The 13113-nt window shown below is 45.5% G+C and overlaps 1 protein-coding gene across 1 annotated transcript; it reads left to right on the top strand.

Moving 5' to 3' along the window:
• The first annotated feature begins 1147 nt into the window (after positions 1 to 1147).
• Positions 1148 to 12071, top strand: pecam1a (platelet and endothelial cell adhesion molecule 1a). The gene is made up of 15 exons (XM_079520359.1): positions 1148 to 1233; positions 1372 to 1395; positions 3087 to 3383; positions 4213 to 4509; positions 4878 to 5141; positions 5418 to 5702; positions 6159 to 6458; positions 6937 to 7218; positions 7540 to 7672; positions 7822 to 7886; positions 9127 to 9180; positions 9644 to 9733; positions 10210 to 10266; positions 10902 to 10924; positions 11585 to 12071. The coding sequence occupies exons 1-15, from the start codon at positions 1170 to 1172 to the stop codon at positions 11840 to 11842; spliced, it is 2493 nt and encodes an 830-aa protein (XP_079376485.1). The 5' UTR covers positions 1148 to 1169; the 3' UTR covers positions 11843 to 12071.
• The last annotated feature ends 1042 nt before the right edge of the window (positions 12072 to 13113 follow it).

Here is a 13113-nt window from a genome sequence, read left to right on the forward strand (position 1 = left end):
TGTTCTTTGTCTATATAGAAGTGTCTATTTGTACGTCTCTAAATGTTTTGATGAATTGAACATGGTGGACCCTCTTGTAAACAAGTGTAATGCTTAATTGGGTCGTCCACTCACAGTTAACAGCCTTTGTATTGAGTTTGTGCTTGAAATGTACTGTAATTCTGCAAACTGTTAATAAATATTTCAATCAATCAATCAAAAAGCATGGAATTTAAAGTGTGCCCAGGCTGACAGTCACTGGTAGCCCATATAGCTGCAATGGCTATACTATTTAACACTTGTGATATGGTGTTGATATGGTGAAATAGTTTTGGTCTAATCAGTCAGTACTTACTTAAAGGAGCATTCAGTGATTTGGGTGATTTGGAAAACCACCCAGTCCGCCCCGGTAACAAAATGTGCACATGCACGCTCTACAGTGGGGGGGGGAGTGCAACAGACCAACAGCACGTGCACCAAGGCCCGCCCCCACTCGATCATGATTGGAGGAAGGCCCCACTCATCCTGATTAGATGCAGGTTTTGCCACCCGCCACCAAAACTGAAACTACTGAAACGACCCCAGGGGCTCACTGGGGACAGGGAGGAACTCCTTATATGGTCAGCACACTCTATAGTAGGGAGGATTATCCAGAAAAAAAGAAAAAATAAGTGATATTTGAATTAAGTCAAATCACTGAATATACCTTTAAACCTAATTAATTAAATAAACCATAAATCCTCAATTATAATTAGTGATGACTGCTGACCAGGTCAGTACATGGGCTGTCTCAACCCTTCCTCCATCATGAACTGCTCCCGTGCGTGGCTGACGCTTGGTAAAACTCTAATATACACAGTGGTAAGGCCAGCTGGATTGTTGATAATAACGAGGCCAGCGTGTGTTGATGCTCGAATATCCTGATTCCAGAGGAAGCAGCTACCATTTCCTGGTCAATCAAGCAACCCGTCGGGGGCACACGATAAGACCAAGAATGGCCATATGCGCATGCGGCACACACACACACACACACACACACACACACACACACACACACACACACACACCCTTCCCTTCCACATACCCCACCTCTTCCTTCTCCACGGCCCACCCATACAGTACAGCCTTCATGGTCCCAGTCTGCTAGTAGCAGCAGTGTCTTCCAACACTCCCCACCACCATCTCCCAGGATGGCCCCTGGACTATCATACAAGCTGCTGCTACTTCTGGCCACCACCGGACTCCTGAACCTTTGTAAGGACCCACCAACGCCGCTCTCTCTCTGCGCCTCTCCAGGACACATACACACTCATTCTGGTTATACTTCATTTCGCAGATTCAAATTTTTACATGTCTTATTCTCTTTTTTTGTTTGTTTTGTCCCAAACACAGGTCAGTGCGTTGAAGATCAGTCGTGTAAGTACAAATAAATCACTTTCACTACAGCAGCGGTTCTCAAAGTGGGGTCCATGGGGTTTCTTGGGGGAGTTTCCAAACTGACTCTTACAGGTCTGTAACTCTCAGAGTTATGGGGGTCTCTGAACTTAAAAGGCTTGAGGACCATTGCACTACAGAGCTGTGAGGGATTCTTTGTTCTGTCTTTTGGAGTCTATAAGATGACTGATCCTTATTTTATGAAGCAAGGTGGCTGTTTTTACATCACACACACAAAATGTTGTTTTGCACAGGAAATGGGCATTGTGTACAAGCCTCATGTCTGGTTAGATTCATTGAAGGTATTTTTAGCTGTGATTGTGCAGCTGCCTGCTGTGGTGCTTTCCGTCTGCATGGAATGAACGTCCCAACAAACTATGTGAATTGTCTTTGAAACATCAGGAGCCAGAATGAGCAGAACCTGCTCATGCTCCCGGGGCAGCCTTCATCATCATGATGTTTTTGGAGCTCTTTAGATGGCACAGCTCTTGGAAGGGAAGTCTGTGCCATAGAGCTGTAATAGAATAGGCCTATCTACATCCACAGCTGCTACAGTAGTAGAAACAGATATGGCCGCTATGTATTGCTGTATATGAGCCACGTGGCCATTCTAAAAGCATTAGCACAGTGGTTCTCAAAGTGGGGTCCGGGGACCCTCAGAGTTCCTTGACGGGGTTCAAAATGGACACACCCTCTCAGGTCTGTCACTCTGAACCAAATGGACCCCTATGGGTCCATTTGGTTCCATTTGGACACTCTGAGTTGTGGGTGGTCCTTGAAATTTGTTAGGGAAAAAGGTTTGAGAACCACTACCGCTCTGACCCTTACAGGTCTGTAACTCCGAGAGTACACACTCAGAGTTATGGGTGGTCCTTAAAATTACTATAAATTAGTAGGGGGAAAATAAAAAAAGGTTTGAGAACCACTGCCTTAGCAGGAGTTGAGGCGTGGCACAGGTTACATTGTGTTGCTGCTGCTGAGCTCAGAGAGCTGAAGGCAGGGTAAATGTACAGGAGCACTCCCCAGTCCCGAGGGATGGGAAGGTCAGCGCCTGTTTGTTGAAGCCCTTTTCCTTCCTGCTTACTGCGCAGTGAAGTGGGGCTGCTGAAGGGGACAGGGGGCCTCGTCCACACGTCACCTGGATGTTAGGAGAGAATAATAGAACAATACAATGCTCCCTCATGACCCTGACCACTGCACTGCAGGCCAGACTTGGCTCTGTGCCCCTGTAACGTTATCTTATTTGTTATCTACCTCTATAGGGATGTCCTGACTCCCGATCACGTTTTTTTGCTCCTGATCCGATTCCGATCGATCGATTTTGAGTATCTGCTCATACCGATTTTTCCCGATCTGATATTTATATTTTTATAGAACACTTATGCCATATCACAACAGTACAATATCCAAAAGAAATCACAGACAATATCTAGTCTAATATCATGATATGGAAATAATATTGATACTAGGGATGTCCCGATCACGTGATTGGATCGGGACCACCCTAATTGTTATTTACCGGTACTTTCATGGTTGTCATTATTGCACATGTGAAATATGCTGTGTAATGCTAAAACTCACACTGTGTGTGTGTGTGTGTGTGTGTGTGTGTGTGTGTGTGTGTGTGTGTGTGTGTGTGTGTGTGTGTGTGTGTGTGTGTCTACATGACACAGCACTGTACACTATTGACACCGTGGAGCTCCAGATCGCCCCCAGCGGGTCGGTGGAGAGCGGAACGCCTGTGAGCCTGCGCTGTGAGGTCAGTGTGAGCCACGACCCCCTGCTCCACCTGACCCACCGGTTCCACTTTGTGCAGAACGACAGGCCCGTCCACTCCCTCAACACGTCAGAGGCCAGTGCCCTGTACCAGCTGGCCCCGGCCAGGGCAGCAGACTCTGGGAAGTACGAGTGTCTGGTGGACGTGGAGGGCAAGAGCCGAAGGAGCGTCCCGCGGGAGCTCCTCGTCAAAGGTATACGGTTGATGGTTGACAGTTGACACCCCTGTTAGCCTAGGTCCTAGGGCCTGTTGAGAACTCTAGTTTTCACCGGCTGCACTAATAACTTTGGGGCAGGCCCGTCTAGAGTTTGAAGGTATAACAGGTATAGTCAAAAGCAAGAGGAAGGATGGATGGGGAAGGATCAACATATGGAATGTCAGAACAGGTTCAGGTCTGAGGTCAGATGTAGAGTTGCTGGCCAATATTGATGGCATCAGGGATCTCCATATATGGGCTTAACTGCGACAGCAAGTCGCATAAATGATATCCATCCCTGATGATGTCACGTGATGTCACGATGACCTGGGCGGGCACGATAAATGGGGGCTGGTGTCATGTGATGGCAATTAGGGCTGGGACTCGATTAAAAAAATCTAATTAATTCGAGGCATTGTAATAAATTAATCAAAATTAATTAATCAAAATTAATCGTATTTTAATCGCATATATTTAATCGCATATATTTGACCTGCCCTTTTATATAATTTGGTATACGAGTGAATCAATGAGTGAGTTAGTAAGTACACATTCCGCTGGGCCAAGCAAAGAGGTCTGATCAGCTGTTTCTCCCATTGCGTGCACTGACGCACCGTTATGATCGGTGCGCCTGTAATTCATGCAGTGAGAAAGGTTCTGTGGTGCAAAAACTAAGCGCGATTAAAATGCGTAATTTGTTTTTAATCGCATTATTTATTATTATTATTATTATTTCTGTAATTAATTCATCTGAATGAATCAGTTAGAGTCACAGCCCTAATTTATATATATATATATATATTGAATCCCCATGGACTCTCCCCAGGCCTCCAGACGCCTGTGTTGCAGCTCAGCAACACCACGCTGTTTGAGGGCGTGGAGATCACTGCCACCTGCACTGCTCCCGAGGAGAAAGGCTCGCTGCTCTTCTACTTCTACCAGGCCTCCCGGTCCGGAGAGACCAGGAGAATCAAGCAGGTGGGACCCAGCGGGAGCACGTCGGAGACCAAGCTGGTGCTGAGGCAGGCCGGAGACAGCCTGCTGTACTGCGACTATGACATCACCACGCTCCCCGAGGCCGGACGCTCCAACGCCAGCAACAAGGTTCAAGTGATTGTCAGAGGTGGGGGTGCCGCCCTGTTGGCTCAACCCGTTAATGCACTGACAATAGAGTTGCAATGAATCCATGAATGAATGAATGAAGAGAGAAGAGAGAGAAATAAATAAAATGGAAAAGAAAAGGAGAAAGAAAAAAACAAACAAAAAAGCAATATGAAAAACACTTGTTTACACAAATGATTAAAAGCGATTTAAAAGAGGACACTGCAATGGTATCAGCCCTCTCTTTCGTCCTTTGCTCTCTAAATAAAACAAACATCTCATAAAGATAATGTTGTTCAAGAGCTGTGGCATCAAAACAACACTCAGACATGAATACTGCTTTTTTCCCAGATGTAACTAATTTAGCATTTGTTTCATGTTCATCCTCAGGACTCCACTTCTCCCCCGTTATGAACGTGTTGCCGTCCACCACCGTCTTTGAGGGTGACGTCATCGAGGTGGTCTGCAGGGTGGTGAATCCACCCGCCAGGAACGTGGAGGTGTTCCTGAACAAGGACAAGCGGGTGCTCAAGAAAGCCTCCGTCAGCCTCAGCCATCGTTACACGGTGCAGTCGGGGGACTCCGGCGAGTTTGTGTGCAAGGCGGAGTGGGGCAGCACACAGAAAGAGACGCATCAATTTGTCCGAGTCAAAGGCAAGTACTGGACAACTTGTATATATGTCTTTTATACTAGAACATTCTGCAAGCCAGAGCCCCATGCAACACTGCGAGTTTTTGAGTGGTGCCTCCGCTCCATTACGCAGCTATGTGTGTCTGTATGTATATATATGTGTATGTCCGAGCACGGAAAGCTGCAACAAGGTAACTCTGTCACTTCTCGACTGTTTCGGACGCGGGGCGGATCGCCGGAACTGGGCCGCCCCCCCCATTTGTGCAGAGTCTGACTTTCACTCTCTGGGAACCTGACAGATCTGTTCTCAGCCCCACACCTGAGGATGGATCCCATAGACGTGTTTGAGGGAGAGCAGTTGACACTGAGCTGCTCTTTGCCCAGTTACGCGTCAGAGAGGATCAGCAACGACTCCATAAAGTTCTCCATCTACCGAGGCGACATGAAGCTGACCACGACGGAGACGTACAGCACCACTGCACGTGCCTCCATAAACGGCAACCACACGTGCCGAGTCGAGGTCGTCGACCGCCTGGGCCAAACTTTCCGAAAAGACAGCGAGACGGTTGTTCTGAAGGCCAGAGGTAAACTTATGTCTGATTTATACTGTACTTGTCGCTTGCCGAAAATAGCCAATCGACAAGCTGACAGCACGGCAGGACAACACTTGTTGTGAGATAGATCTGCTATTTTCAACACTGACATGCAATAAAATATAACAGGGCTTAATAGGAGTAGTACCCCCAAATTCACTTACACATACCATAAAGCCTATACTTGTTATAATATATTTATATTCCTAAACTGATAATTCTCTGACTGGGTGCGGAGAAATTATTGGCTTAAGGAATGCTACAAAAACAAATAAATCTCCATGAAATCAAGCCTCCATGGGGTTTGTAATGGATAGAAAACAAGTATTTGTTTTCGGTGAACCTACTCCTTTAAGACTGTGTAATGAACTGTCTATATGATGTGTTTTTGTTGGCTCAAACCTTCTTCTCATGCCCCAAACCCCCGTCTTCTTGTTCCTCTGCCAGTTCCTGTCTCTAAACCCATGCTGAGTGTGGTCGGCGGCAGACTGGTGGTGGGAAAGCCCTTCCTGCTGCGCTGCCACAGCCAACACGGCAGTCTGCCCATCACCTACACGCTGTTCAGCCCCCTGCCGCGGGCCCAGGACGTCAGGGTGGTTAGCAGGCCAGGGGACGAGGCCGTCTTCAACATCTCAGCCATCCAGAAGGCGACAGACATCAAGAAGTTTCTCTGCCACACCAGAAACAATGAGCACAATCCCCCGATGGTCAGCTCTGAGGTGCGCCCAGACGCCCAGATCATCATAGGTGTGTAGCAGAGTGGCTCACGTTCTGAGCTTGAGGGCCTAAAAGTCTAATATCTCCCCCGAGCTATAACTTAAGGGAAGTCCCTTTGGCCTAGTGGTTAAGATTTTGGCTTTCCATGCATGCGGGAGACTTCAAGAGAGGGTTCATGTGTGGCAGCCTGGCAGCAGAGATAGAAATATTAAATGTTAAATTGAGATAATAGGAGATAAGTTTAACCTACAATGTTAAATAACCTCCGATGCAGGTATAAAAGAAAAGGGGTATCAAATAGGGGTCCGTGGCCTAATACACATCGGTTCTGTCGGTTGAAATGGGGCATTCTGCATAATGAGTATTTTAAGTACATTTTATGCCAATTGTTTTGTACTTTTAGAATTCCAGACGTCTACATTGCAGTATTGATACTTTTACTTATAAGTAAGAAACTTAAGTACTTTTTCCACCACTGGCTGACGTGCACTGCATCCCCCATGCACAGAGCCTGTGTCCAAGCCGTTGTTGACCCTGCAACCCAACACGGGAGTGGCCACGGAGGGCCAGGACTTGACCATCATCTGCAGCGTCCAGAGAGGCACCCCTCCCATCAACTTCACCTGGTACCACACCCAGAAGCCACAGCCGCTGGACACGAAGACCCTGGACGGGACGAAAGGCTCATACGTCATCAAAGGCGTACGAGGGGAGGATGAAGGCGGATATTACTGCGTCGGCAACAACCAGGCCGAAGACAGCAAGAGCAGTTTCGTCGTCACAGTCGGAGGTGTGTTTGTTTTGCGTGGTTTGCAACTTTGCACGCAGTGTTGTGCATAAATTAGACACATTTGTTAGTGTACGCATCTGCGTGTATGTGTGGATATCAAAGAAAGCGAGCTAGAAACCCAATAATAGTGAGGCGCAGAACTGTTTCATATGGGAATAAATCAGAACTTTCTATGCTTTGGGAAATGTGGGGGTGGAGTTATAAACAGTGGGTTTAATTTTACCTGAGTGGTTTGAATCTCGGGTCCAGGGGTCCTACTGTTACTGCTGATATATGCCAAGGATGCTACATCTCTCCATTATTCTTCTATATTGTGCACAGTGAAACAGGCTGGATGGAAGAAAGGTTTAATCGCCGCCTTCTGCATCCTGCTGATCACGGCCGTCATACTCGTTATCATCATTAAAAAGGGCCGTTTGCCGCTGAGGAGGAAAAGAACGGGCGAGCTGTCTGTGTGAGTGCGAGCCCTTTCCTTCGTTCTTATCAAGACCGCTAGGATGTTTTCACGCTGAAGTAATGTGATTTACAAGACAAGGTGCCCATGTAACCGCCCATATCAGGGCTTCCTGTTTCAAAGTGCTGATTGTGTTTCCTCCTCTTCAGGAAGTCGGCCAGCACCAAAGCCGAGAGGCTGAGCCTCACCCAGGCGGAGGTTGTGACTGCAAACGGTGAGTGCTGCTGTGCCGATAATGGCACCCTCCACCATTAACACAGAGACAGTCAGGGTGGAGAGGAAAGGGAGAGGAAGACAATTCACAATTACAAGTTACGCATTTAGCAGACACTCTTATCTATAGGGCGACTTACAAAGGGCAGGATCGGAGTTAAATGGCATGAACCCTGGTCAACCAACAACAGTGGTGGTCAAGTAAATAGAGAAGCCCCAAGAAAAGAATGAAATGCCGCACAATAATTAGGATAATGGGTAAAAATCTAACCTAGCATCTGATTAAATAACATTCTATCTACATTTTTTTAAATACAATTTTAAGCATCTGTGGATAAGCAAACAGCATCTACTGTATGTGACATATTGTACAGCGTATGGCATTTAAATAACATACCAGTGGTCCTTGAGAGGGTTCCAGCTGGTCCTCAGAGTTAGTTAGATAGTTGGTAACCAAATGGACCCTTGTAGATCTTAAACTCTTGAGAGTTTAAAATGAAACCAAATGGTCCTGTTAAGGATTTCAAGAGTTAAAGGGATTTCACTTTCAAAAAACCTTTTGGTCATTTGGTCATCGTCTACTCATGCATGCAGGCTTATGTGAACATCCTAGACAGTTTGTAAGTTACTTGATTCAGTATTTAGATATTTGATATTCGTTTTAGCTGCCCCTCCCCCTTCCTATACAAACTTCAAACTCCATTTTAACCATGATAGATTAATCGAAAATACTTTTCTGGTGACTGATATTGTCCTAATATGTGAGGAGGCTGTGTTTTTTTTCATTTACTGTTTTCATTTATTTTTAATAATTCTTTTTGATTCTTTTCTGTCTCCTCCGTCCTCCTGGAGGAGCTTCTTTTCCAATAATCTCATCATCAAGTCCGTGGCTCAAATAATGAATAAATAATGGACCTTGAAATTAAAAGGGTTGAAAACCACTGAACATAGTGTACATACATAGCATATGTGAACAAGTAAACAAACACGTAGCCAACACGTTTTTATGTATCACATATAGAAAAAGTGAGTCTGAAGAGATTCATTTTTCAGACTGAGGTGAAGAATGGGGAGTAAGTCTGAATAGTCCTGACTGAAGCGGGAGGTCATTCCACATCTTGGGAGCCAGGAGGGAGACGAGTCTAGGTCGCTCGGAGCGTTGGCCAGAACATTTAGAAAAAGTATTTGTTGGAATTCCAAAACTTTTTTAATTCGATGTTGTTGCATTCTTTTCTGTGCAGTCACTCCAGGGGTGATGGGGCGGAATGTCTGGAGCGAGCATGTGTCTGGTTCTGGTGAGTCTCCATCCACCACTACAGGCGTATTCATTTTTAATACGATTCACATATGAAACAATATAATGAGCTTTGAATGGTTTAGTAAATTATTGATTAAGGCCCTTTCAAGTCATTTGAAATGTAATTACGCTGTCTGCAGCCTTGCGTGACAGCGTATTGCAATTTGTGTGTTTATGTTAATTTGTTTGTTCGCAATATATCTTAATTGCGCATGGTCAGATTTGATGGAACTTTGTAGGAATGATCAGCAGGCTGCCCCAAAGTGATGAGTTTTAAGTTGAAAAGGTCAAAGGTTAATCAAGAGACTTGATGTTAGCCAGACTACGACTAATACACAAATGAGCAAATGCAATTAGCTCCTGGCTCCCGTTTGCATGTGTTTAATCAAGCATGTACGTTTCCTTCCATTTCCAATGCTGATGGCTGATGGCTCTGTTGCTGTTGTTCTGTGCTCCTCCAGAGTCTGATGATCAGAACAGCGTGGTCCCTGCAGAGGAGCCTGAGACACAGTACACTGAGGTCCAGACCCGACCGCTGGATCCTAACAGAGGTGAGACAGCTACATCTTGTGCCCTTATCCATAAACTTATTTGCCATTTGTTTACTATTTTAAAACATTTTAAAATAGTTCAAATGGCTGCTCTAAAAGCTCACAATGTGTCGATGTAGATTGGCTAGTTGAACTATTTAAAAAAGTTTTAAAATAGTCAAAAATGGCAAATAAGTTTAGGGATAAGGGAAGGTGAAAGTAGGGCCTTGAGTGGTTTTAACATTCTTCCTAACTCCACAAACAGTACAAATGTATTAGCTTTAATCTGTTCAGTGTATTTCCCACAAATGCAGTTGACCTTTTAGACAGTTTCAGACTGCTGCATTTTCTTTTCTTTTTTTTTATTCCACAGGACCGCGGCAAAAAAAATGCGTCAATGTGCAAACACCTTTAGTCAGATTTTTTCAATGTAGTTCTGGACTCTACAGTAAGTGCCTCGAAGAAATATTTATGTATACCTCCCTGTTCCACCCTAGCTCCGGTGAAGAAGGGCACGGACACTGTGTACAGCGAAGTACGGAACTCCAAGCAAGGTAAGACTAACATCCTGTTCACCATTGAACAACGGCCTCGCGTTACGCAGCAAGCAATGTCTTTGGCCCGCGTTTGAAAAATGCGCCAGGAAAGGGGACCGGCTCCAGCTATAAACATCTGCATTGTTTGGTGAAAGAACGTCCCATTGAAGGAACAGAAACCCAAACGCCAGGTGTCCACTTCCTGACCTCGTCAAAGGCAACTTCCTGCTACCACAATCGGACCCAAACACAGAGTCCATCCGTCAAGAGGGGAGAGCAACATGGCCCATTGTTTTAATGTCCGAGGAAAAATAAAGCCACCCGTCCAACATTTTGTCCATTGTTGAGCCACGGGACGACTCCTTAAGGGCTAAATGTCAGCAGCGCTGGTGGCAAACAATGATACAGCACGCGGGAAAGGGCACACAATAATGGCCTTGGATTTTTTTCGACTCTGTCAAACAATGGACATGGAGCAGGGAAAAAAGATTACTAGGATAATACATGTTAGTGTGCCTAGTGTGATAAGCCTCCTAGTCTTCTGGGGTCTTCGTAGGTTTTGTTTAGAGGAGTGGTGGCAGTGAAACTAGCCTGTGTCTAATCAACTGACTCCCACCATTTCCTGAACTTGTCTTCTGGTATTGTTTTCACAGGTGCCTCTGAGCAAGCTGACAATGTAAGTAGAGCAACGTGCTCCTGTGCGCACACGCATGCATGCACACGCACGCACGCACGCACGCACGCACGCACGCACGCACGCACGCACGCACGCACTCTCACACACACACACACACACACACACACACACACACACACACACACACACACACACACACACACACACACACACACACACACACACAGACACACACACACACACAGTCACACACACCTTTATATTCACTTCCTAAGGAGAGACAGTACAATGCTGAAAAATGTCCTGGAATCACATAGAGAGTAATTGATCCTCATGAGAAAATTCAAGTGTCAACGTTTTACTATTTGCAGACAGCTAAAATGTTCAGCTGTGACAAAATGTGGTTTCGTCCAACTATGACAGATCATGTTCTTTCACTGCAGGAACACTGGCGCTATCATTGTTCCTGTTCTCATACATTCTTGTTAAGCCGGTTGTGAGCTTGATCTGCTATTTTGGGTGTACAACACACCACTCACAACAAAGTATATCAAGCTCCTTACTTTTCCCAAAATATCTATCTAAAACAATCAATAAAACGTAGCTAGAGTCCTTCACAGAGATGTAGCCTAAATTAAAGCTCTGATTTGGTTTAGTTTTTCCCACTCAAAATGACCTCTGCTGTGCCTCTCTCAACAGGGGTCTGTTGAATATGCCCAGCTGAATCGAGACACTGAGAACGAGCACCACAACCACAATGACCATGGTGACCACCACGACCACAGTCACGGTGACCATGGCATCCAGGGAGACCATGTAATTGACCATATAGTAGATGACCATACAGTAGATGACCCTATAGATGACCTTATAGATGACCTTATAGATGACATAGATGACGTTGAACTCACTGAGGGTGGTGAATGCAACGGTGAGCGCTCAGCACCAGACTGTTAACTCCTTTTTATCAAACAGGACGAGTATTTATTCTCAGGTCTCTCTGGACCTGTAAGGGCTTCTTTTCCCACCGATAGACTTTAACTACATGAAAATGACATGTTTGTATTTTTACTATATTTGTATCAACTTTTGGTGTTTGTAAAAATTAAAAATAAATGCTGTACAATATGAATGTACTTGTTTTGCCATTCAGGAAGGCCAAATAAAGAAAATCTTTTGTTTCATAGCTCTGCATTCCTCAGTGAGTGATCAGTGTTCTTTTGCCCTGAGAACATGGCAAGGGGATATGAGTTGTGGCCCACAGGAAAAGGCATTCAAATGTATATCCTTCCACTTGTCGCTGAAGGTGACAAATCCTGGACAGGGACTGAGGCCTTTGAACAGAGGAGAGAGAGGGGGGTGGGGAGGGAGAGAGAGAGAGACAGTGTGGGATCATGGAAATGTAGTGCTACCTCTTTGAACCACTAGAGGTCAGACTACCAATGGAAACTTTGTGCCATCTGGCTGCTGTGTGATCTCTTTTAATATGAGCAGGGCTTTCTCTGTGTTGTCACAGCATCAAGGCATATCAGGTTTACTTTCCATCCCCTAATGCATGATGTGCAGTGCACAGTAAAATCTGAAGTGTTAAAATAACAATCAAATTGACCCATAAAGTGTCCATGTTTGTGTACACTCTCTGAATAGAATTAACACTTCAGATTTTTGCTGTGCACACGTACATCTTGTAGTTGGCCCATAAAGGTAATATTAGAATTAAGTGTTACGTGAGACAATGATAAACCAAGGGTGGCTGTAGCCGAGTGGGAAGAACAATTAAGACACTAAATCCTGCCTTCCCGAACAAGACACTAATATCCCTAACGGCTCACCCTCAGCACTCATCATGACCACCTGAGCAGACATCAGCTGGGTGAAACTGAATTTCCTCTGTGGATTAGCAAAGGTTTCCCTCCCTCAGGGTGGGATGCATGGGAACATACCGTAGATGACATAACATTCCTGTATGCCAAGGCAACCTTTTCACTTAGCCGTTTTCCAAGGCTGGCAGGACCACCCAGTGCCAGACAATGGAAAGACACACACACACACGCACGCACGCACGCACGCACGCACGCACGCACGCACGCACACACACACACACACACACACACACACACACACACACACACACACACACACACACACACACACACACACACACACACACACACACACACACACACAGTTACTTTTATGAATCATTAGGCTGCTGGAGTGGAAAGAAA

The sequence above is a fragment of the Electrona antarctica genome, assembly GCF_951216825.1.
Source record: "Electrona antarctica genome assembly, chromosome: 14".
Classification (NCBI taxonomy): domain Eukaryota; kingdom Metazoa; phylum Chordata; class Actinopteri; order Myctophiformes; family Myctophidae; genus Electrona; species Electrona antarctica.